Consider the following 24,386-nt stretch of genomic DNA (forward strand, 5'->3'; position numbering starts at 1 on the left):
GAGTTTTCAGCATTTGGGGCTGTTTGATTAGGCACAGTGCAGAGCCAAGGGCCGGCGAGATGGAGGAGAGGCTGAGGGTAGAGGGGAGGGGATGAGGCTTGGGCTGGTGGTGGATGGGACCCAGGACCAAACTCAGAAATGGCTGTTTGCCCCCTGCAAACTTGGCAAGGATCTGATCAAATGAGCCCAGACCCTGGTATTTAGGACCCAACTGCTCTGCTTTCTCTGGCCATCCATCCACCATCTCTGCTGCCTGCCCATCAAAATACACCAGAGGTCATTCCATCCATCCCCCTGTCACTGTAAATGACCCTATGCCCTTGTCTTCATAGTCAGTGCTCCCCCTTCCTCTCCGGAGAAGGAAAGTCCACAGCCTGTCTTGATTACTCACCACCCCTACCCGCCCCCAACATTGGTATAGCTTTTCTGCTCTAACTTAACTCCTGCTAACTACAGTTTTAGCCCAGTTCCCTTTACCCAATCTGAAGTGACGCTGAAGAACAACTGTTTGCCACCCCAAGAAGAGAGTCTCTCTCCTTCTTTCCTTCAGGCTTGACTTCAACAGCATCTGGTCACTACAGGTGTCAGCAGCCCTTCAAGACCCATTCCACAAACATTAGCAGGGTCCCTACCATTCTACCCGGCATTTGCATCCTTCATTTCACTGCCTCTCAAAACAGATGAGAGCTCTGAAGCTCAGAGAGGTTAAGTAATTTAGGAATGGCCACATAGCTGGTAAGTGTTGGAGCAGGGATTTGGTATCTAGGCTTTGCTTCAAGATCTACCTGGCTATCCTGCACCAGCTCCCAGTGGAGGGTCCTCACCTGGGTTCCCTGGAGGTTATAGCCAGTTCTCTGAACTGGGAAGATGGTCTGAAGAGTTGACTGCTGAGAAGAGGAGAGTGTGGGCGGGACCCCAGACTCCCTCGGAGCCTGTTCCTTGTCACTTTCCAGGTTCCTGATGGGAAAACTGAGATTTTGGTAGGCTCACGGGCCTGTTCTGACCCCAGGATGCCTGCAGCTGCGCCGGTGCTCTGGCTGCTTGGAATCGCCGGGGATGCAGGGTAGGGGAAGGAGAGGAAGCAGCACAGAGGTTCTGCGCCGGAGTCCAGACCAAGGGTGCAGTTGCCAGCCCTGCGCTCCGAGCGCAGCGCCCCAGCTGAGGGCAAGGGCGTGCGGGAGGGGGGCGACGAACTCCCAGGCCTGGCGCTCCAGTCCGTTTTTTGCTGCGGATCCCGGGAAGGGGGGCCGGCTCGGGGGTGGGACTGAAAAGGGGGGGATTCCCTCCCTCGTGCGCGCCGAGGACTAGCCCCTCTCCCGGCTGGGAGCTCCGGCGGAGCCGAAGCGCAACGGAGAGCCCCAGCGCGGGCGGAGAGCCCGGCGCGGATCGCCCGAGTGGGGACTGTGGAGAGGAGGGCCGAACCGGGCTGCCCCGGAGGACCGATGCGCCGGGTGGGGCGCTGGCCCCGGAGGGCGTGAGCCGCCCGCAGATTGAGCAACTTGGAAACCGGCGGGCGGAGCGCGGGCGCGCTGGGCGCCCAGGACAGTTCCGCGGCGGGCGGGTGAGCCGGCCGCGCCCTCACCCCTCCCGGGCCTGCGCCCGCCGTGGCTGGCAGCGCGGAGGTGAGTCCCCCCGGGAGCTGCCCCGTCCTCTTCCTTAGCGCCCCCTTCTCTAGGGACCGGGGGCTCCGTGGGCCCTCTCATCGGGGCTTGGCCGAGATGAGTGCCGGGGCGAGGGGAGACCGTGAGAGACAGAGGACTTCTGACTGCTCTCGAATCAGCGAGGGCGGAAGAGGGCACCTTTGGGGGCCCCTTCTGCAAGTCCTGCCGCCCCCACGCTTAGCATCCCTCAAGCCTGTAGGCAGCCTCCTGGCGATGCCGCCACCGGTTTGCCCTCAACCCCGCAACCCTCTTCGATCTTCCTAGCTCGGAGTTCCAAACTCCCAAAATCCACCAGACCTATTCCCCATCGCCCCCCAACCCAAGTCCCCGAAGCAGAAGCTCTTGATTCCTGGTGTCTTCGCCTTGGATTCCCCCGAATCCCACGGCTCCCGGTTACCATCCCCAGACCCCCAGTGCCGGAGCACGGGCCCGGGTCCGACGTGGCAGACGGTGTGTGCTGCGCCCCTCGGGGCGCTACGAGGCGGCGCGGTTCACTGTCCCGAGGGTTCGGGCGCCGAGGGACCGTCTTGCTTGGTTGGGGAGAGGTGGCCGCTGTGTGTTAAGCCAGGGCTCCCAGGAGGGCCAGGTCTTGCGCTTGGGGCAAGGGTTTTCTTGTGAAGCCCGCCTTTCAGACTTGGAGAGTTCTCTTGGATTTGGGGCGGGGGTGGGGGTGTCAGTCGGGGGACTTCAGGTCCACCTCCCCTCCCCCTGCACCTGCTGGACCTCTCTAGATGATAGGGAGGAAGACTTTGAGCGCTCAGAGTCGTGATGGAGGGACGTGAAGGAACCTTTCCGCGCTGCCTCTTGGTGTCGGGGGGCGGGGGTTGGGTCGACCCCCACACCTGGCCTGGCTCTGGCGGACACACGAATCCCGACAGGTCGGGCGGGCACGTACTTGGTCCCGCCCCCAGCCCAGCAATTCTGCCCCGCCGGCCAGTCCTCTCCACCAGTAGCTGGTCCGGGGGAAAGCTAATGAGAAATTATCGGAACGGTTTACATTTTTGGGTCTGTATCCGGCCCCGGACCGAGTACCAATTTATCCAAATAGTGTTGCAGGGAAGAAGGTGAAAGTTATTGCAAACTTCTGGGGGCGCTGAGTCTCCGCCCTGCGCCCCACCCCTCGGCTGTGTCCCCCTCCCCAGCGTGTCCTCCCCTCCTGGACCACCTAGTGGGCGGGCCTCTCTCCCTGGCCCCAGCTCTGCCCCTGCCTCCCACTCCTGCCTCAAGCTGGGTCATGCTCTACACTTCTCAGCTCCCTGCCTCTTGCTCTGTCCTCCGGAGTCCCCGTCCTGAGCAGCAAACCCTGAGCAGTTCACTGACTGTGTTTGTCACCCCGAGACCCTAACCTCTCCCTGCCCATTAAGTGGGAATAACTACTTTCCTCCTAGCGTTGTGGTGAGGAGTCAGTGAGAACCTCCTGTGGCAGGTGGTGCAGGCATGCCATGCATGTGGATCCCTCACCCCAACCCTGGCAGAGACAAAGTGCCCTTCCTCACCCCCACGGATGCCTGAGACCGTGATCACTGCCAGCAGTTCCCATTGCTGGCTCTGCCCGTGTAGAGTGACGGGCTTCCCAAAAGAACCTGCCTGTGCCTTGTAGCCCAGGGGGGCAAAGGAAATCAGCCAGAGGAACCAATAGAAATGAGGCAGGCTGCTTAAAAGAAAGTCATTAGCTCCTATCCCCTCTCTCAGCTGTGGCCCCGCTGTGGGTGTCTATGAGTGCACCACTGCATGAGTGTGGGTGGGGGTGAAGAGGGCAGGAACCTCTTCTCTGGAGGGAAGTGGAGTCAGAGACCTGGGATCTTCTGAGGCTTGCTACTGTGATGTTTCTAGTCTGAGACCTGTCCTGCTTTTAAAATCAGATATCACATGCAATCCAGAGTTTTCAACTTAAAAAAAAAAAAAAAAACAGAAGATGTAGTAATGTGGAGCCAGTCTTGGGGCCCATCAACAATCAGCTGGAATGGAATAGCAGATGCTCCCTTTAGATGGGGCATTTGTCTTCCAGTTCACCCCCTCCGCACTCTACGTCCTTCCCATCTGTTGCTTGTATCCCTGACAGAGTGAACACAACTCCTTTGGAGGGTTGATTTTGTACTGAAACTCATCCCGTCCCATGATGGTCGAGGAAGGCCAGAGCCACCTTTCTAGCGGAATTCAGGTCTGGAGCCTCCTCCCCGCTTCCCTGCTGAGATTGGTGGGGATACAGGTGGGAGTGGGTCTGAAGATCCTCCCTGGCAAGGGTTGGGGTGAGCCTGGCAGGGGCCAGACTGAAAGCTAAGACCGGGGAGGACTGAGGGGGAATTCAGAGGGAAGTAGAGGGTAGGGGAGGAAGGCTGCTAGCCTTTGCTGAGCCCTGAAGCCTGGCGTGCTGCAGTCCATGGGGTTGCAAAGAGTCGGACATGACTGAGCGACTGAACTGAACTCGGAAGCGCTAGGCGCCTTGCCCTGCAGGCACATGGAGTGCAGAGATGCATAGATCTGTTCTGCCCCAGGACCCCAGGCATACAGTGAGACCAAAGCCTCACAGACCCAGGACTTAACACCAGCTTTGTCCGATGTGGTCTTCTTCAGTATTTGTCAGGTGGGAAGACTCAGGGCACCCTGAGAATGTATCTGCCAGGGGTCCTCAGACCTTAGTGTGAGAAAGGCCAGCACTAGAGGTTAACTGTATCACTCTGAGTGATCCCTGGGGCCAAGGCAATCAACCATAAAGATAAATGCAAATATGGAAATTGCATCATAGTGCTCAGTGTTACGATTGGTATCCAGATGGTATGAAAACTGTCTTATTGCTTTTTAGATGACCACTGGAATGTAGACACAAAATATAGTCTTGGTCGAAGAAATTGCAACATTTATTGAGTCCTAGTGTGCCAGGCACCATTCTAAGCAGTTTCATATATTAACTCATTTAAGCTATAAAAACAACCACCACTCTCCTGTAGATAAAGAAACTGAGGCTCAAACCAGCTAAGCAAGTAGGATAAGGTAACAGCTAATAAGTAGCAGAGGCAACATTCAAAGCCAGGCAGCCTGACTCTGAAGTTTATGCCCTTAACCATCAAGGTCGATGGCCAGCCTCTGGGACTGGAGGCTGAAGACCCCAGTTTGATACACTCAGCCGGAGGTCTGTAATCTGTGGGTGATGGAAGAGTGTGGTGGGGGCTGGGGTAGATGGGAAAGTTCTGGCAGATCACACAGGGAGTACTGGAGGGGCAGGTGGGGGCTGGCAGCTGACGGGGCACTTGGGGGTGGCTGGGGGCATCTCCACAGGCTCCGGCCACGGCTCCAGGTGGGATCCATCAGTTTCGTGTAAACACTTCTCACAGGCAGCTTAACCACTTGAGTGTGTCTGGCCTTCAAAGCCAGTGGGAGAGACCAAGGAGGGGTTGCTGAACTCCCTCGTGGGATAATGATTTATCTCCCATGCAGGTGGGCTCCCCTGGGGCCTCCCTGGAGGCGAAGGGGGAAAGACTGGGGCAGGGTTGGGAAGGGCACTTTCACTCAAGTGTTTCAACTCTCTCATTAGTTAGGCCGAAATGCAGACAACTCTCAGAGCAAACCTGTGAAGCAGGCGTATTTATCCCCATTTCATAGATGGGGAAACAGAGACTCTAAGGGATTCTTTCAAGGCATCTTAACCAGCCAGTGGGAGAGTGATGCTTCCCTGGCATCTCCAAAGCTTCCTGAAGACTCACTGTTTCCTCCTGTCCCTGCCTGAGTACGGGTGTGTGTGCAGCAAGCGTGTGGGCCAGGGCATGTGCAGGCCTCGTTGTGAAAGTGTGAAGCAAAGTGGGAGTGGGAAGGGGGCTTTCATCTCTTGACTCCCAGGTTGGGCTCCAACTTCCCTGACACATTTCACTGGGGAGGGCCGGTTCCCCCTGCCCCCATCACCCGGGCCAGCGGGCCCAGAGACCTGGCTCTCGCTGGGCTGGGGGATTATCCCCATTCTCTGTGTCTCTGGCCAGGGCGGGCATCGCTGCCTCTTTTATCCTCTCACAAAGGCCAGGCCCGCCGGGCCTGCTGTGTCAGAGTTTCTGTGGCTGGGGGAAGCCTTACTTCCTTTTCTCGCGCCAAGCCCGGAGGGCCATGCCGGTCTGCCAGCTTGTCGGGGGCCACTGCTCTAGCTCCAGACAGGTGAAAGGCACAGGGGTGACTCAGCACCAGGGAGAGAAGGCTGAGGGGTCACTTGCCGAAGGACAGAGAGAGCTGCTTGTTAAGAGTCATGATATTACTGCAGCATGAAGTCTGTAGGCTAGACCTAATGAAGGACTTCCAGCTACAGCTGGCTCACTTTGGGCAGGGCAAAAGCCAGGCAGCTGGTTTCCAGTGATCCACAAGTTTGATTTGAGTGTCCACCATATTCCAACTACTTGGGTAGCCAACTCCCATCCCATGTCAGCGACTTTTGCAAGATAGGAAAAGGAGCCCATCTCTTCTACAGGGGTGCCAGGTGGGTAACTTGTAATGTTCAAACATTCTGAGTTGTCTCCTGGGTAATGCACCACATGGGTAGGGCAAGAGGCCCAGGTTGGGGGAGCCGGTGCTACCCCAGAATTAACCATTCTCTCTCCTCCCCTGACAGGTTGGTGTTTGGAGGTGTCCTGACTGAAGTGACAAAGAGCTCTCCCCATGTGACACCCTGAGGCACCTTTGAGGAAAGCTCTCTGGGTCTCTTTATGGGCTGATGGAGAAGTAGGCTCCCCACACCCTCTCTGTCCCCAGCTGAGATTATGGTGGATTTGGAATACAGGGCAGATTTGGGATACAGTCCAGGCCTGGACATCCTGCTGCTGACCCAGCCCCGGAGGCGTTAGCAAGAGCCCTGCGCCATCCACCCCCGCAGAGACCACCCCTCCTACCAGGGGCCTGGAGCTGGCGAGTGACTATGCGGCTTGGACTGTGTGTGGTGGCCTTGGTTCTGAGCTGGATGCATCTGGCCGCTGGCAGCCGGGGGATCAAGGGGAAGAGACAGAGGCGGAGTGAGTAACGGATGGGGCTGGACCCTGGTGGTCCTTGGGAGTGGTGGCGGGGAGGGCACTGTCTGGGGACTGCGACCTTCGGCTGTTTCACTCTGTGATGACCATTGCAGATTTCTGCTTTGTCCATTACAGCTTTGTACGTCACTCAGTAGATTATCCAGTTTGTGGATTAATTTATTGAGATTACCCATCCTGTAGATAACTCACTTTGTCTGTTTTCCCCTTTGTAGATGCTCTTTTCTAGATTAACCCCTCTCCTGTGAGGATCCAGTTTGTGGATTATGCCCTTTGATATCATACCGGCTTTGTGTGGTATCCATGGAGATGCTTCCCAGCCTGGTCCCCCTGGGGTGCTCAGTGTCCCCGCTTCACAGACAGAGGATTCAGGGTTCCTTTCATTTAGTGGTCTGAAATACAGCCCTCAACTCCTCAGGGGCCAGGAAACCCACAGGGACAGGGAATGGGCAACAGACTTCCCTGCCCAGGTCATGGGGAAGGGACAGTGGAGCAGGGTGTTCGTGGGACTGTCCACCACTGTGGTTTTTAACCCTGCCCAGTGGGATTCAGGAAGCTGCACTGAGGGGTGATGGGGAGGCAGTGGGCAGAAGGCTGGCCCCTCCACCCTTCAAACCAGAGCAGCTTCACTCTTCCTTGCTTTCGGGAAGGTTCCACATCAGGTGTCATTGGAAGAAAAGGGTTCTCACAGCCTAAAAAAAAAAAAATCCCATCATTGTACAAATAGGAAAACTGAAGCTAAGAAAAGGGAAGAGACGACAGTCTAAAAGACACACAGTCGGTGTTGGAACCCCGGTCTCCCGGTTCCTGTGAGCCCAGCCTTCTTGAAAACAGAGCCTGATGGAGTATTTAACTGTCCTCACCATTCTCGCCGTCTCTCCCAGGATCCTATCCTAGGCCGTCCTGGGAGCAGGTCCCCTATGCTTCCCTCGATGCCTTCAGGGATGGAGGTTCAGGACGTGCCATCATGTCATGGGAGTGGCCCCTGGGTATGTGGTGGAGGCCCGACCCAAGTCTGTCTGTCTCTCAGCATCCCCCGGAAGAGACATCCTGCCCCCGGACGGGCAGCTCCTCTCAAGTCTAACCCCACCACCTCTTGCTTCACTTCCGAGGCCTTCAGACCAAGGCCCACCAGGAAGGGTTGAAAGGCAATGGAGTTCTGTCGGGTCTCCACGGGAGTGGCCAAGGCCAGAATCCAACCCAGAGAGAGAAGCTCAGAGAACTGGTGAAGCTGAAAATCCCTGGCTTAACAAACAATTAGAGACGGTTAGGTTTAATCAGCAGCGAGGCCTTGATTTTCCTCCCTTCTCATCTGTTGCGGCCAGTATTTTGGTCTCCACCGGCCAGATGCAGTTTAGCGATTTATAATCAGTCTCCTCTATTTCCGAGAGGAGAGAGAAAACGAGAGAGGCCACTCACCATCATGTGATGTGCGTTAATGGTCACACTTACGCTGCTGAGCCACACACTCACCTACACCAGAGGGTCAGGAGACCTGGGTTCATCATCTTTTGTACTTAGGAAAAAAAAAGAGTACTGGCCTGGCCAGCAGAATGGGCCGGTCCCAGCAGCAGCCAATCAAATGCAGCCATTTCGATGTTTCCACTTTTGATACAGCCACATCCCACAGCCTTGGTAGCACGTAGCCCAGTGTTTATCACCAAGCGGTGTGAGTGACAGACATCCTTAATGGTGAGATGCGAGGACAGGGAGAGAGGTGGGTAAGACTCAGGGTGCAATGAGGGTCCAAAATGGACAGAGGCTCAGAGAGAGGTGACTCTTCTCCCTTTTCTTTAAATTAACTTTTACTGGGGCATAGTCGATCTACAACGCTGTAAGCTTCCACTGCACAGCGAGGGGCACCAGCCACATGTATACACAGATCCACTCTCTTCCAGATTCTGTTCCATACGGGCCACTGCAGAGCACTGAGTGGAGTTCCCTGTGCCATAGAGTAGGTCATCATCAGTTATCTAGGCTATACATAGTAGTGTGTATATGTCAGTCCCAGTCTCCCAGTTTATCCCCCTCCCCACTGTCCCTCTTGGTAATCATATGTTTGTTTTCTACATCTGTGACTCTGTTTCTGTTTTGTAAATAAGTTCATCTGTACCATGTTTTTAGCTTCCACATATAAGCGATATCACATGATACTTGCCTTTCTCTGGACTCGCCTTTTTTGGCTCCTTCTCACTGCCCCGTCCTCCATCTGAAGCCTTCACGTCCTCCCCCAGAAAAGGGTCTGTAGAGTCTCTCTTCCTTGGCTGAAGCCTCATCCACTCCTCTCTCCATTAATTTCTATTGGATATAGTTGCTTTACAATGTTGTGTTAGTCTCTGCTACACAGCAAAGTGAATCGGTTATGTGAATACACATATCCCCTCCTTTTTAGACTTCCTTCCCATCTGGGTCACCACAGAGCACCAAGTAGAGTTTCCTGTGGTATAAAGTAGGTTCTCATTAGTTATGCATTTTGTATGTAGTCATGTATGTGTCTTGGGCCCATCCTCATGCGTCCGTTTCGAACCCACAGACCCTGGTCCTGGGTGCAGAGATGGATCTTGAAGCACCCACAGGTGATGGGAAGGAGACAATTTCAACCTAGTTTAGGGAATGCCGAGGGGAACCAGGAGGGCTTTGGGAGCCCCAAGAGTGACTCTTGAGATGTAATTTTAAAGATGAGATAGTAAGGAATCCGCCTGCAATGTGGGAGACCTGGGTTTGATCCCTGGGTTGGGAAGATCCCCTGAAGGAGGGCATGCCAACCCACTCCAGTATTCTTGCCTGGAGAATCCCATGGACAGAGGAGCCCAGTGGGCTACAGTCCATAGGGTCGCAAAGAGCTGGACACGACCGAGTGACTAAGCACAGCACAGCCCAGCACAGGTGATCTGCAGGCCGGGGGGTGGGGGGAACCCAGGCAGGGGACCAGCATGTCCAAAGATGAGGAGCTAGGATGAGGTGCAGACTGTGCAGGAAATGGGGTGCAGCTGTGGGAGAGCTGGAGAAGTGGTTTCTGGGTGCAGTTCTCGGGAGCCCTGGGGTTTTCACTGGAACTGCTCTGCTCGTTTTGCTTTATACATGGAGGCTCTTTTCCATGGAAAAGAAGGGTTGTGCTCTTAAAACAAAAAGCCGAACACCCATGAGAGTAGAGCAATGAAAGCTTCCAGGAGCTGAGGGAGCGCTGGGGGCGATGCTGCATAAATGGGCAGAGGTCAGAGGTTGGAGCTCTTGGTACCTGCTAGGCTGGGAGTTGGCCCTTGACCCTGACTTGAGCTGCGGGTGATGAGGACATCCCCTTAGAGGTTTGAATCAGAGGAGTAGTGCTTGATCCAGCTGTAGTGGGGCATGAGGGGAGGGAGCTTGAGGTGGGAGACCAACAGAACAGTTAAAGGCTATCTGGACCCAGGTGAGAAAAAAGTGCAGGGAAACAGCTCACAGTTAAGTTGAAAAATGCCAATCTTCCCAGGGGGGTGTGCCCAGGGCACCAGGGCACCAGGAATGGAGAGCATGCTCTGCCTGCTCAGTGAGGCCCTGGGTCCTGTCAACCCCGACTTCACTTCACCTCCACCCACTTAACTCAAGGGTCTCTCAAGGAAACTAATTCCAGGTCAGCCCTCCTCTGTGTCATGGAGCCTTCCCCTCCCCTGCCATTGATCCTCACCCAACCCCCAACCACTCATTTCCTGTCCCACTCCCCATACTCTCTTCATATAGCCCCTTCCCTGAGCCTCTGTGTCACTCGCCACATCCTCAGCCCTACATTCTGGGAGAATCCTATCCTTTTGTGGAGCCTCACCCCTTACTGGGCTCCCATTTAGAAACAAGGCAGGCTCCGCTCTGCAAAAGCTCTTTCCAATGGGAGAAAAAGACATATTAGCTGATAATAATGATGCAAGGCAGTGTCTACTGTGATGGATTCAAATACTGGGGGCAGAGAACACATAGAAATACTCTATATCCAGATTTTACCAGAAGGCAAGATCAAGGGAAACTTCCTGGAGGAGGTGACTTTAGTTCTGAGGCTTGAAAGAGTTAGGCTTAGGAAGAGGCAGAGTGTGTTCCTGACAGAAGGACCAACTTGAGCAAGACACAGAAATGTGAAGTAGTGGGATGTATGCAGAGAAATCAAACTAGTTCCCTATTGCCTAGAGGTAGTTTTAAGAGATGAAGTGAGTGGGATCAGCTCATGGAAGTTTTTAGGCCAGGTGGAAGAGCTGAGTCTTAATTCTGCAGTAGATAGGGAGCTATTGATGGGTTGTGGGCTTCCCTTGTAGCTCAGTTGGTAAAGAATCTGCCTGCAATTCAGGAGACCTGGGTTTGATCCCTGGGTCAGGAAGATCTCCTGGAGAAGGAAATGGCAACCCACTCCAGTATTCTTGCCTGGAGAACCCCATGGAGAGAGGAGCCTAGCAGGCTACAGTCCATGGGCTCACAAAGAGCTGGACACGACTTAGCGACTAAACCACCAACCACCAAGAGGCAGGGGCATGACACCATGAATCTGAGTTTTGGAAAGATTCCAGGATGAGAAATCTGGGGACTTGGAACAAGTGAAGTCCATAGAGAAGAGGCACTGTGGCCAGAAGCCGCTCCTCAGGGGGCGGGGCTGAGTCACCCTGGGGCAATGCCTGACTACAGAAAGATCAGCTTCAGAGGGGTTTGCACAAGGATGAAGGAGGCAAGAAGCAGCAGGGAATGGAGGAGACACAGCCCTGACTTCCTGGCTCAGTGCAGTGGGCTCCACGGTGTGCTTCGGAGGCAGAGGGCAGGGTTGGGTAGTGAGGAGTGGAGAGTACGGTGCGGGTAGGAAGAGCAGAACCTTAATGAGGGAGTTTTGTGAAGAAGTTGGAAGAAGGCCCCATGAGCTCTTTGAGCACTGTCCCCATCACTGAGCCCACCCATCCTCAACCAGGCTCCAGCCCTACAAGGCAAGCCCTTTCCCATCATAGGCACAGAAGCCAGAGGGATTGTGTCAAATTGTGAACCAACCTTGCCCTTCTGAGGTCCTTTCCTTGCCAGTTAGAATAAAGCTCTATTTTCCATTTCACGGATGCACTACGATGGTCGGGGCCTCACAGCCTTTGCCCAGGCTGTTTCTCTGGTCTGCGCACCCTCTTCACCTAGCCTGCTTGGTAAGGGCGTGTCCTCCAGTGTTCTTCCATTCCCCAAAATGTGCAGCCAGACCTAGGTGGGCATCTATTGCTGTTCCTCCACATCCCCAGCTCCTAGCAGTTCTGGACACACGTTAGGTGTGCAGTGAACGTCTGTGGAATGAACGAGCCTCGGTTTCTCCCTTTGAATCATTATGTAACCTCTGCCCACACCCAGCATCTCCTTGGACACCCCCTCTCTCCCAGCACACACAGCCCCCTGCCCTCTGGCTCTCCATCCCCTCACTGCTCATCTTTTTGCCTTGCTAAGCTGAGAACACTCTTTGATTTCCACCCCCCTGGATAAGTGTCCCTTTCCTCATTGAACTGCCCCTGCCCATCCTTGAGCCCCTCTCCTCCTTGCTCAGCACCCTTCTCCTTCCTGAACCCCCAAACCTCATGGAGCTCAGCTTCTAGACCCCTGTCCCTGACCCCAGTCTCAAGCCTCAAGGCTGGTCTTACCGGCTGAGTTCTGTCCTGACTCTCTCATATCCTTGGGTCTTCACTCCATCACTCCCTGCCTCTGTCCTGTGCTTACAGTCCCCGCTCCCAGCTGATCTCTCCTTTCGGGCTCTTTCTGTGTTCTCTGATCTTCTCCTCACTTTATTCCTCACCTCCATCCCCTCCACTAACTGTTCAGCCCCCCGTGGTTGGGCCTGCATCCCACCACTCCACCAGAAATGCCCTTCTTGAGGTTACCCAATCACCTCTTGGTGCACGTGTCGTAGGTTTTCCCAGAGGTCCCAGCCCTGGTCCCTAAGATCCCACCCTCTCCCACTCGGTTTCCATCTCCCACCCCAATGTCCTCCCATCTCCCCAGCAATTCCTTCTCAGCTTCTTTCCAGGCCCTTCCTCTGCTTGTGTATTGAATGTGAGTATTGCCCAGGCCTCAGCTCTTGGTCCTCTTCTCAAGCTGCACCCCTTCTTCCCCAGGATGCTTTCCCCTCCCACGGATTTAATCCCAAACGACAGCTCCCAGCATAGATCCCTGAGTTCTCTCCCCCTTTCCACAGCCTGCCTCTTAAATGAGATGGTTCTCCATCTTCACCTTCCTTTACTCCTTAACCACTGACATCCACTCTCCACCTCAACCAGGGATGCCAACAGCCTGTTTGTGGCTGGGTCCTTACATGGCATCTCAGTAGCACCTGGCATTGGGCTCCCCTCTCCTCCCTTGAGTGTCCTCTTCTCTTGACTTCCATGATGCAACAGGCTTCTGAGTGTCCCTACCTGTCTGAGTGCTCCTTCTCGGTCTCGTAGCTGACCCTTCTTCTTCTCTCCTTTTCTTCAGTGTCTAATGCCTCTCCTCGCTGTCTGCTCCCACTTCCCTAGCCATCTCATAGACCTCCAGGCTTTTGATGACTGTTTGTATTAAGGACTCCACGTGTCAATCTCCAGCCAAAATATTTCTCTTGAATTCCAGAGCCACAGGTTCCGGTGCCTACAAGACACCTTCCCAGGGGCGTGCCACAAGAACCACAAACTCAACCCAACTCGTCATTTCCTCCACTCGAATCTGCTCCTCCTCCTGTGGGCCCTCTCATGGCGAAGGGCCAGGGGCTATCCCATCACCCAAGCCCGATGCCTGGGCATCATCCTTGACCTGTGCTCGCCCTGGCCCTCACCCCCATGTCCAGCCCGTCACCTAGACTCCTTGATTCTACCACCTGAATATCTTACGTGCGTCTGTACCTTTCCACCTTTCCATCCTCCTGGTTCCACCTCCTCCATCTCTTGGAACCTGGAAGTCCCCCTCCCTCCAGGTTTGCCATCTGTGCAATGCATTCTCCACACTGCAGAGGGATCTTTCTAAAATGGAGGCCTGGCCATGTCTCCTGTTTTAAGGCCCCCCGGGACTCCTTGTGGCCTTTGGAATAATGTCTGTGCTCCTTTTTTACGGGCTCAGGCCTTTCCTCCTCTGCCCCCTGTTTTCCTCTCCACTCACTCCACGCACCAGCCATGCTGAATGAATTTCAGATGCCCCATGGGCCGCACTTTCTCTTACTTGTCATTGAAGCCTCTGCAGAGAAATGCACACAGAGATTTGCTGTTGGTTAAGTGAGAGGCAGACAGCAGGACGCTTAGAAGGCCCTTTGCAAATGTGCCCTTCACTAAAGTGATAAGGAAGGAATATATGAGTTATGGGAATGGAACCATAGACGCCTACAAACGGGACACCTGGATAGCTTTGGTTCTTGCTGCTGCTGTTCACTTTCTCATTTGTGTCTGACTCTGTGACCCCGTGGACTGCAGCACGCCAGGCCTCCCTGTCCTCACCAACTCCTGGAGCTTGCTCAAACTCATGTCCACTGAGTTGGAGATGCCATCCAACCATCTCATCCTCTCTCGTCCCCTTCACCTCCTTCAATCTTTCCCAGGATCAGGGCAAGCCAAAAACCTAGAGGGAGCCTTCACTTCAGCCATGAATTGAATCAAATCCTTGAGTCATAAACAACATCGTTGGAGTGGAAGTGGTACCTAAATCTACAGTGACTTATTCATTTGGAATATAGCTGAATAACAGCCCAAAGTAGAAAGCCAGTGCCAAGCAGGCTCCCTCATAACTCTGATACCACAGTTGGAGTCCTTTCCTCTTACAATGACCCAACCAACAAGATTGATACTAAGTTTTAAATTTGTCGATTGGCTAAATGGTAACTTTGACTCTATATAAGTAAGTTCTCTATTTGAAAAACCAGTCTGGCCATATCTTCAGTTTCCCTGTCGCCCCTGGTTTTCATAAACTTTTCCCTCACTGCCTGGAACACATATTGGCTGGGAAGCCTTCTTCGAGTAATTCAACCTCTCTTATTTCTTCATTTGTGAAAAAGAGAGGGGAAAAAAAGAGTAGTATCACCCTGCATGGGTTTTAAGGATCAAATGAGCTGATACTTGTAAAGCACTGAGAGCAGTGCCTGCCACATAAGTGTTCAGCCTTTAGGAGTAAGCTACGGAGGTTATGATTAAGATTTTGTTGTTGTTTATCATTATTGTGTTTGCTATTTCCCCCTTCTCCTCTGCTCACCTTTCTCTTACGCATTCTCCTGTTAGGAAATCAAGGATCATTCCTGAAGCCAGAGCTCTCCCCCACAGCCCTCCAGAGCGAGCATCCTCATCTCCCTTTTTAGGTGGGAAGGGAGGCCCACAGGATGCAGAGTTTCACCCAGGGTCACAGGCCAGGCATTTGACTTGAGGTCCAACCAGCGAAGTCTAAGCCATGAGTCCTGCACTGCTGCAAGATCTTCTGCGATCTCTGCTCTGATTTCCCAGGCTCTCTGCCTCCAGCCTGTACACAGCTCCTCACTGCCTTGTTCTGTTAATGACTGGTCCCACCCATCCCCTAAGCCAGAACCCTGGGAAGTAACCCAGGCTCTGATTGGTCACAATGGCCATACTGATTGTATTTCCTGAGTATCTCTCAAATCATTTTCTCTCCATCTCCACTGAACAAAACTTTGTTTAAGACTCTTCCATCTTTCTCACCTGGATGATCATGTCAGCTTCCTCCCAAATGGTCCTCCAGTCTCTGGTCTCTCCCCAGGCTGCAGAGGGTACTTCCCAACTTGTAAGTCAGACCAGACCTTGCTTCTGCTTAAAACTTGCTGAAGACTTTTTTATTTCATCAGTTCTGAGAAAGGTCCCCCTGAAACATTGTGAAACAAGGGTTCTGTGGCCAAAATGTCTTGGAAGTGCAGCTCACGCTGTCTCCCTCTTAGAAAGTTACTTAAAGTCACAGAAGCTCAATGAAATGAAATGAAACGTTAATCACTCCCAGTCATATTCGACTCTTTGTGATCCCATAGACCATAGACAGCCAGTGTCCTCTGATGGGATTCTCCAGGCAAGAATACTGGAGTGAGTTGCCATTCCCTTCTCCAGGGGATCCACAAAGACTGCAAAAAGCCCTGGAGTAGAAAATCCAGTTTAGACTTGTTGGACACGGTGGTTCTCAGATATATCTAACACAATGGCCTTTTCTCCACATCTTCCTATGAACATTTAGGGGAATCCTGTTCCAAGGAATATTCTTTGGAAAATGCTGCAAGATAGAATTCAAGTCCATCATCATGACATAAAAGGTGCTGAAAGATAGGACTACTTATCTTGCGCCACTCCCCTCCCCACCTCGCCTGTAACCCCAGTCTTCCTCAACTTCCTTCAGGTCGCTTTACACCTCTGTGGTCTTGCCCCTAGAGGGCCCTAGTCTCTATTTCCCAATGGACAAATCATTATTCGTTCTTGAAGAGTTGACCCGAATGGCCCCTGTCTGTGACTCCTTCCCTCTTTCTGGATTCTCTTGATCCTCGTGGCTGCCAGCATGTGCCTGTTTGGAGGCACTGTCTGTACCCTGGAGAGCAGTTCAGGACAGCCAGGGGTCTTTGCTTCCGTGTCCCTGGCACTTGCACTGCTTGTGGTACCTGGGCAGGGCCAGGTGAGTGTTGGTTGAACAAGTGAAGGAGGAAACGAGATCGTAGGTCTGAAACTCAACCCTGGGGTTGGGGACCTCACTGGCTCAAAGGATGCTTCCAACCTCAGCACCTTTGACATCTTGGACCAGATTGCTGTTGTGGAGGCTGCCCCACACATTGTAGGGTGTTTAGCAGCATCCCTGCCTCTGTCCCCCAGAGGCCACAACCCCCTCCCCAGCGTGAGCATCAAAATGCCTCCAGACTTTGCCAAAAAGTCTGCTCCCCTGAGGAGCAGACTCATCTCTGGTTGAGACCACTGTTCTAGACATAGGTTATTCCAGTTGTCTCTCTGTCTCTGAGTAGGTGGCCTTTTTCTTATTATCCCTCTTGTCCTTAAAATTTTCTCAGGGCTGTGTAAATTCCAGGCTTCAGCACCTTCTCTGACGATGGTGGAGCGAGTCTGGGGGGTGAGCCTGCATTGCCCCTGGAGCTAAGGGGGCATTTAGGGTGGACGGCAGCTCTTGCTGTGCTAGTTCCCTTGAAAGCAGATGCTGGGAAGGTTTATAAAGGAGCCTTGCAGAGAGCTGCCAGCCTGGCCTGCACTTTCTGAGAAGCACATTCGTTCTGTAGGCTGAAACTCCTATCTACTCACTTTCCATCCTTGTGGGAGCCTGGGAAAGACGGAGGCCTCTCCCACAGCTGCCTCTCACCCTTGCTCCATCCTTGCAGTCAGCGCCGACGGAGGCCAGGCCTGTGCCAAAGGCTGTGAGCTCTGCTCGGAGGTCAACGGTTGCCTAAAGTGCTCGCCCAAGCTGTTCATCCTGCTGGAGAGGAACGACATCCGCCAAGTGGGCGTCTGCTTGCCGTCCTGCCCACCTGGATACTTTGATGCGCGCAACCCTGACATGAACAAGTGCATCAGTGAGTGTGGGCAGGGCTGGGGAAGGGTGCTGGAAACTCTGGATATGGGGCGGGCGTGCTTTGAACTGTTGATGGGCTGCAAGAGGGGTGGAGGAGATATTGAGGAGGGGAGTTCCTGATTCCAATATCCAACTGCTGGCCAGACATCTCCCCAGACATCCCACCCACATTTCCAGCCTGTAATGTAGCCACATCTCCTCCCTCCAAACCTGCACTGACTTGTGTTCCCACGGGTGACTCTCAGTGTCCCAACCCATCACCCAAGGCACAGACCTAAGAGCCAGCCTCTCATCTATGCCCCCACCTTAGCCATTCAATAACCAAACTGTGCCTCCTCCACCTCTTTTCCATCTTCACTGCCGTTGTCTCATCCAGGTTCCCATCCCCTCTCTCCTGGACCACTGCAATAACCTCCATCTGTCCCCCAACCCTCATCTGGTTCCCTTCGACCCTCCCTCTGCCCTGCAGCCAGAAAGATGCTTCTGAGACATATAACCTAAAAAAAAAATCGCTGCTGGCTCCACTAACGGCAGGGAAATTCAAGCCCTGGTCAGCCCTCTCTCCCCATCCTCCCCACCCCCCGTCTCACTCTGCTCTGCTCTCTCACACCAGCTACAGTTTCACGTGCTCCGAAGCACGTGCTGTCACACCTCCCTCTCAGCTGGGAGCCATGCGGTGAACCCTTTCCCGTAAACAATGCCAGTGACCCTCTGATTTTGTTTAGAGCCTTGGAGTTTAGCATGCATTTCCAGACCTTCTATCGGTTCAGCCACACAGGCACCTTGGGAGGGAGACAGACCTAAGTGATGGTACCCTTTTCATAGCTGATAACATCAAGGTCCCAGGGAAATGCCTGAAGGGAGTTCAGCCGACTTGGGTTCTAAATCCCAACTCTGCTGCTTATTCATTGTGTGACCTTGGGCAAGTCGCAGCCTCTCCAAACCTCATCTTCAAAATGTGGGTGTTCGTTTTTACCCCCAGGATTGTTGTGAGAGGCATATGTCAGCCCTCAGTGTCTGGCGCAAAACAAACGGAGCGGCTTTTCTTCTTATTTTTGTTTGTGTTTTGCCTGCCACCAAACCCAGGACTCAGAGGCCAGGAGGCACAGAGGAGGGTGGGGTGGGGTGGGGTGGGGAGCTTATGAGGATGGAGGTGGGACCCCAGGACTGCCCTCTCGCTCCGCTCCTCGGGGATCTGGGTAGGGCATTCCTCGCCATGCCTGCTCCTGGGAAACTGGCAGCCCGGACTTCAGGGGCGGGGACTGGTAGGAAGTCAGCTCCGCCCACAGTCCGGGAGGGGCGAGATTGTGAAAGACCCCTCTGGCTTCCAGCCTAGCCCAGCCGCCCTCTCCCCCTACCTCCCCGCAGGAGGATGAGCTGGCAGGAGGGCATCAGGGAGGGACCCAGGAGTCTGACCAAGGTGGTTCCTGGAACTCGACCTTGCAGAGGCAGAGGAATTTGCCCTGGGATGGCTCCCCATCCTCCAGGCAGATTCTTGCTTCCCTGGGCAGGAGGAGAACCAGGCTTTGGGGTGCTGTTAGTGCCCAGCAGTAGGGGAAGAGGAAACCACACAGCCACTCTCAGGGCGTCATTGTATCCCTCAGTTTGGCTCTGATTAGGTGGTCCTTGGGGTGCCCTGAGATGCTGGGACCCTCTTCTTGCCCCACCAATCTCCTGTGCTCTGAATCCAGCTCTCTTGGGCGTCCCCTTGGGTTCCCGGGCCTGGAGCGGGTGCTGGATTGGGCAGATGGTGGGTGGGGAGAGTCCCAGCGGGCTCTCAGGAGGGGCTTTGTTGGCCTCCTCTCTCCCCGCCCCTTGCTTTCATTTATTTCTCTTCCTCCCAAGACTCCACTGAGGTAGTGGCAGCTCCAGCCTACTGTCCTCCCCTGTGTGGGTGGGTTGGCACGGGAAGAGGGGAGGGGTCCGTCTGGGGCTGAGACAGAGCCCCCACCCCCGGTCTGGCCCTCCCCTCAGAATGCAAGATTGAGCACTGCGAGGCCTGCTTCAGCCACAACTTCTGCACCAAGTGTCAGGAGAGCCTGTACCTGCACAAAGGCCGCTGCTACCCCGCCTGTCCTGAGGGCTCTGCGCCTGCAGACGGCACCATGGAGTGCAGCAGCCCGGGTAAGCCGGCAGGGTCCGGGCCGGAGACAGGGCAGGACCCCTACGGAGAGCGTGGGCTGGGCTCCGTGCAGGGAAAGTTCATGACGACCACCCCCTGAGTTTCTCTGGGGACTTTTATGCTCTCTGGACTTTAAGGATGCCTCTGGCCTGGGGCTGAGGCCGAGACCAGGTGGGAGAGGCTCCCGGGGGCGCACGTGGGGCCAGGTGAGGAGCCGTGACCCCTTCCTCCCCTTGCTTCCCTCCCCTCCCGCCAGCACAATGTGAAATGAGTGAGTGGTCTCTGTGGGGGCCTTGCTCCAAGAAGAAGAAGCTCTGTGGCTTCCGGAGGGGCTTGGAGGAGCGGACGCGGAGGGTGCTCCATGCCCCCGGGGGAGACCACGCAGTCTGCTCAGACACCAAGGAGACGCGGAAGTGCACGGTGCGGAGGACGCCCTGCCCCGAGGGTGAGCTGCGGGGTCAGGGGTCAGCACGGCTGCGGGAGGTCTGATCACCTGTTTCCTACCTGTGACCCAGAAGAGGCTTCAGGCCAGGGCCAGATGGGGCATCCTCAACTCAGGACCCCATGCTGTGCAAACCCGTGCCAGGTAGACAGTGATCCACGCAGCTGCATGGGATGGCGGGAAGCTTCTGTGGTCCTATCCCTCCCCATTGCTTCTGATTCAGGGGATGCTGGCACTGGACGGGCCATTAGAAGGGGAGCTTGGAAGAGGAGTGCGAAGGCCCAGAGAGGGGCAGTGATTTGGCCAAGGTCACATAGCCCGCAGGGGGCAATGATGTGGCAGTGGTGTGGGATGGAGGAGTGGGGAGCCGTCCTGCCTGTCCCCAGAGCTGCAGTGCCCTGCTGGGAGATGCCCTCGGGCCACTGGGATCCAAGGTCTGAGGAAACGTGAGGAAAGAGGAGGCGGTTTGGTTCAGGTGGAGAGTGAAAAGGCTCATGGGACCCCCTCTCAGTACCCATGTTGCAGAGCCCGGACTGGAGGGCACCCCGACCACCTCTGGGCCTCCTCCCCACCCCCCTGCCCAGCTTCCTGACCACATCCCTCCTCCTGCTCTTGGCCATGCCCAGGGCCTCCTGCTGTGTCAGGACGCCCTTTGTTGACTCTTCCTGCTGTTGGGGTTCCAGGGCAGAAGAGGAGGAAGGGCAGCCAGGGCAGGCGGGAGAACGCCAACAGGAACCCCGGCCGCAAGGAGAGCAAGGAGGCGGGCACCGGCGCTCGAAGACGCAAGGGCCAGCAGCAGCAACAGCAAGGGACAGAGGGGCCGGTCACCTCCGTGGGGCCCACCTAGAGACCCTATTCAGCCTCCCGGTCCATGCGAAGGAGTCCAGTGCTGCTCTGTGTGATGAGAGCTTTACTGAACTTGAGCACTGGGGGCAATGCGTACACACCCTCTCCATACATACAGGAACACACAGACACATGCACACAGACCCCATGTCCAAACAAGTAACTGACATACGTGCAAACGTGTGCATGCATGCGCGCACGCACACACACACATCGAGGCTACTGGAAGACGCTTCTGTCCCTTGGACATCACTGTGTGAGCGGGGTGGGGAGGCAGAGGGGTTGTCTCTGCCCCTCAGAGGGCCAAGAGGCACACACTTGGTTTGTGATGCAACCAGTGGACGCATCAGAGAGAATGTTGACCAGCGTCCAAGCCCAGACTCTGCAGAGTGGAACCTTCTGGAGGAGTTCATAGGACCAGACTGCGTGGCAGACAGCAGCCAAAGCTTGAGAACTGTTCAGCATCTCCAGCTGTGTGACTTTATCCTTGGAGAGAACTGTTACACATTCATATCAGGGCTTTCCTGACTCTGAAAACTGCTTAAAGGTTTATTTCAAATTAAAAACAAAAACCAACTGACAAGAGTAGCCACAGGTACTATGCTTCTTTTCAGGGTACAGGGTTTGGTGGAGTATGTAGGAGAGCAAGAAGAGACAGGGCTGAATTTTAGGAGACCCCTGCTGGCCTCCTCCACGGGCCGGGGTGGGAGGGTGATATGTGGGGCGGGAACCAGATTCTCTACATGTCTGTTACTCAGAGGGTGGCCTGTGGACCAGCGTCAACATTATAAGCAGGCAGCTTGTTAGAAATGAGAATTTACAGGTCCCATCCCAGACCTGAGAACCAGAGGCTGCATTTTAACAAGGTTCCAGGTGACTGGCATGTACATTCAAACCTGAGAAGCACTGCTCTCATTCCCTCGAGGGATGGAATAGAGGTCTTGGCCAGCTTGCAGCGGGAAGGATCCTGGTCAGCTCTAAAGGAAGACTTCCCATCTGGGAGAGGTAGAATCTATATACTGAAGGGTTATCATGGCACTTTAGGGGGAGGGAGTGTCCAGGACCCTGAGATGGCTGGGGACCACTGGACCCCAGTGGTGGGGTAGATGGCAGAAGAGTGGATGGAACCCTTTCTTGTCATTCTGAAGTGTCCACTGGCAGCCATCTGGCCATCAAGCTCTGGAAGGATGTTTGGTTTCCATCGGGGAGCCAGACAGGGGCCTTGCTCTCGTGGAGCTTCGGGGATGGTGGGGGGACAGGCGTGAATCAAGTAATCATTCCAATAAATGTGTAATTATCGATGGGTGTAGTTAAAGGCAGAAACCACTGAAACACACACATAGCTATGAAAGTAAATAAAACTAAATAAAAATAAAAGCTATCTCAGGGAAGTTTTTCAGAGGAGGTGACATTTGAACTAAGTTCTGAAGGATGAAGAGTTAACACAAAGACAAGGAAGGGCGTTTAGACCAGTGATGTCTAATAGAAATACAACGTGAGCCACTTACCTAATTTAATACTTTTTAGTAGCCACATTTAAAGAGTAAAAAGAAACAGGTGCAGTTCATTTTATCTTATATTTAACCAAATGTATGCAAGCTGTTGTCTTTTTAACATGTAATCAATATAAACAAAATTATTAGTGAGCTTTTACGTTCTTTTTTTAAACTGTCTTCAACATTCTATGTATATATTTACCCTTCACAGCATATAAATTCAGACACTAAATTTTCACCAGAAATACTTGATATGTATTTAGGTTTAATAAAAATTCAAATTAAAGAGTAGATTCAGGACTTCCCTGGTTGTCCAGTGGTTGAGAAACTGCCTGCCAAAGCAGGGAATATGGTTTCAATCTCTGCTCCGGGAAGATCCCACGTGCCATGGAGCAACTGAGCCCATGCAGTGCAACTCCTGAAGCCCTCGCAACCTAGAGCCTGTGCTCCAAATTTTTTAATTTAACTAGTTGAACGTACATAAACAATTCCATTCTTCAGTTATGCTGGCCGTGTTTCAAGTGCTCACTAGCCATATGTTACTGGTGGCTACTGTATTGGACAGCATAGTCCTATATTGAGGACCCAGAACATGCAAATGTCCTGTGGCAGAAAGGAGCTTGGTGTTCAATGAAATGAAAGAAAACCAATACAGCTGGGAGGCCTGGAGGGCAAGGGAAGTGCGTTGTTTCCAGAAAGGTCCACCTAGAGTTGGGACTTTATTTTCAGAGCCAAAGGAGGCTGCTGAAGAGTTAAGCAGCAAGCCAGCATGATCAGATGTGAAGCTTTGCAAATTTTGAAAGACAGCATGTTGGCTGTGGTATAGAAGACAGATTATCAGGAAGCTGTTTAGGAGTCTGTCGTTGTCATCCAGGTGACACGTGTTGGTGGAGGTGACAGTGGTAATGGAGAGAGGAGGACAAAGTCACAGGTATTTGGAGAACAAAGTTGGCAGAGTTTGGTGATAAACTGGACATGGACGAGGGGAGAAAGAGGAAGGTGTCAAGGACAAAGTCCCCATTTCTGGCTCGAACATCCAGAGGATGATGCTGTGTTCTGAGATGGGGAATCCACAAGGAAGACCAGTTCGGGAAGAGAAAAAAGACTTTGGTTTTGATCAAGTTGAATTTGAGAAACCAATGAGATGTCCTGGTGACGGTGGTGGGTAGAGACTCAGTTCAGTTCAGTCACTCAGTCGTGTCAGACTCTTTGCAACACCATGGACTGCAGCACGCCAGGCCTCCCTATCCATCACCAATTCCCAGAGTTTACTCAAACTCATGTCCATTGAGTCGGTGATGCCATCCAGCCATCTCATCCTCTGTCGTCTCCTTCTCCTCCCACCTTCAATCTTTCCCAGCAAGGAAATTTCAAGGTAGACATTGCCTTGACACAAATGCAGGCCTAGAGCACACAGGGGACATCTGAGCTGGAATGCCAGCTGGTGGAGAGAAGATCCTTGGGGCTGTGGGTTGGGAAGCACCCTGGGTAAAGAGAAGTCTCAGGACCCAGCTCTGCCGCCCTCCGAGGATAAAGCCCAGATGACAGAAGATCAGTAGGCCAAGGAGTCAGAGAAGGAGCAGGCAAAGGGAAAACCAGGGGAGTGGCATATCCCAAAAGCCAGCAAGCAGGAGGAGAGATCAAGAGGACCAAAAGCTGCTAGAGACAGACGAACAGGCCCTGGAAGCTGACCCCTGGATTTGCAACACACACACCAACTGTGGCCTCCTCCAGAGCTTTTTGCAGAGGGTGATGGAGGCAGAATTCAGCACAAATACTTTCTGGAAGTTTAGCTCAGAAACAGAGAGAAATAAGACAGGGGCTAGAAAGAGATATGGTGTCAAGAAAGAGTGTTTTGTTTTGTTTTGTTTTAGATGGGGAAGACTTGACAATGTTTCAAACCTGCTGGGAAGGGTGTAGTTAAAAGGTAGAGGTTGAACACACAGGAGAGAGAAGGGGGAAATCAGTAGTGGAAGGCTCTGAGGGGGATAGTTCTACAGGGGCAAGGAGATGGCAGTGCCGGCGTGGGAAGGCTGGAAGGTTTGGAATATGGGGGTCTCAAATCTGTGCCCCTGACTCACTGTGGGGTTTGACCCACTCATGTCTCTGAGTCCCTTCACTGCTTGTCAGGAGCCTGGGTGACCATGGCTGGCTGCAGCCTCTACCCAGTCCCATTACTCTGCCTTTCTCTCTGCCCCAACTCTGTCAGTCTCTCCGGCCCTCTGCCTCACCCATCTCTCATTTGGTTTCTCTCTTTTGCCCTTCCCTGTTTCTCTGACTCTGTCCTTTCTCTGTCCTACTTTTTGTCGCGTGTCTTTCTCTGTTCCCAGCCTCTAG

The 24,386-nt window shown here is 53.7% G+C and overlaps 1 protein-coding gene across 1 annotated transcript; it reads left to right on the forward strand.

Moving 5' to 3' along the window:
* The first annotated feature begins 1,304 nt into the window (after nucleotides 1-1,304).
* Nucleotides 1,305-22,199, forward strand: RSPO1 (R-spondin 1). Its single transcript, XM_019957811.2, has 6 exons — nucleotides 1,305-1,622; nucleotides 6,250-6,646; nucleotides 16,953-17,144; nucleotides 19,118-19,267; nucleotides 19,522-19,710; nucleotides 20,391-22,199. Exons 2-6 carry the CDS (start codon nucleotides 6,553-6,555, stop codon nucleotides 20,552-20,554), a joined length of 789 nt encoding a protein of 262 aa, XP_019813370.2. The 5' UTR covers nucleotides 1,305-1,622; nucleotides 6,250-6,552; the 3' UTR covers nucleotides 20,555-22,199.
* Nucleotides 22,200-24,386: the final 2,187 nt, after the last annotated feature.

Source organism: Bos indicus, chromosome 3 (assembly GCF_029378745.1).
Source record: "Bos indicus isolate NIAB-ARS_2022 breed Sahiwal x Tharparkar chromosome 3, NIAB-ARS_B.indTharparkar_mat_pri_1.0, whole genome shotgun sequence".
NCBI lineage: Eukaryota > Metazoa > Chordata > Mammalia > Artiodactyla > Bovidae > Bos > Bos indicus.

Excerpts from the sequence above, each read along its gene's own strand:
- RSPO1 (XM_019957811.2), top strand. The coding sequence starts at position 6,553 with ATGCGGCTTGGACTGTGTGTGGTGGCCTTGGTTCTGAGCTGGATGCAT. Across the intron at positions 6,647-16,952 it reads GGGGAAGAGACAGAGGCGGA|TCAGCGCCGACGGAGGCCAG; the intron begins GTGAGTAACGGA and ends CCATCCTTGCAG. Across the intron at positions 19,268-19,521 it reads CATGGAGTGCAGCAGCCCGG|CACAATGTGAAATGAGTGAG; the intron begins GTAAGCCGGCAG and ends CCCTCCCGCCAG.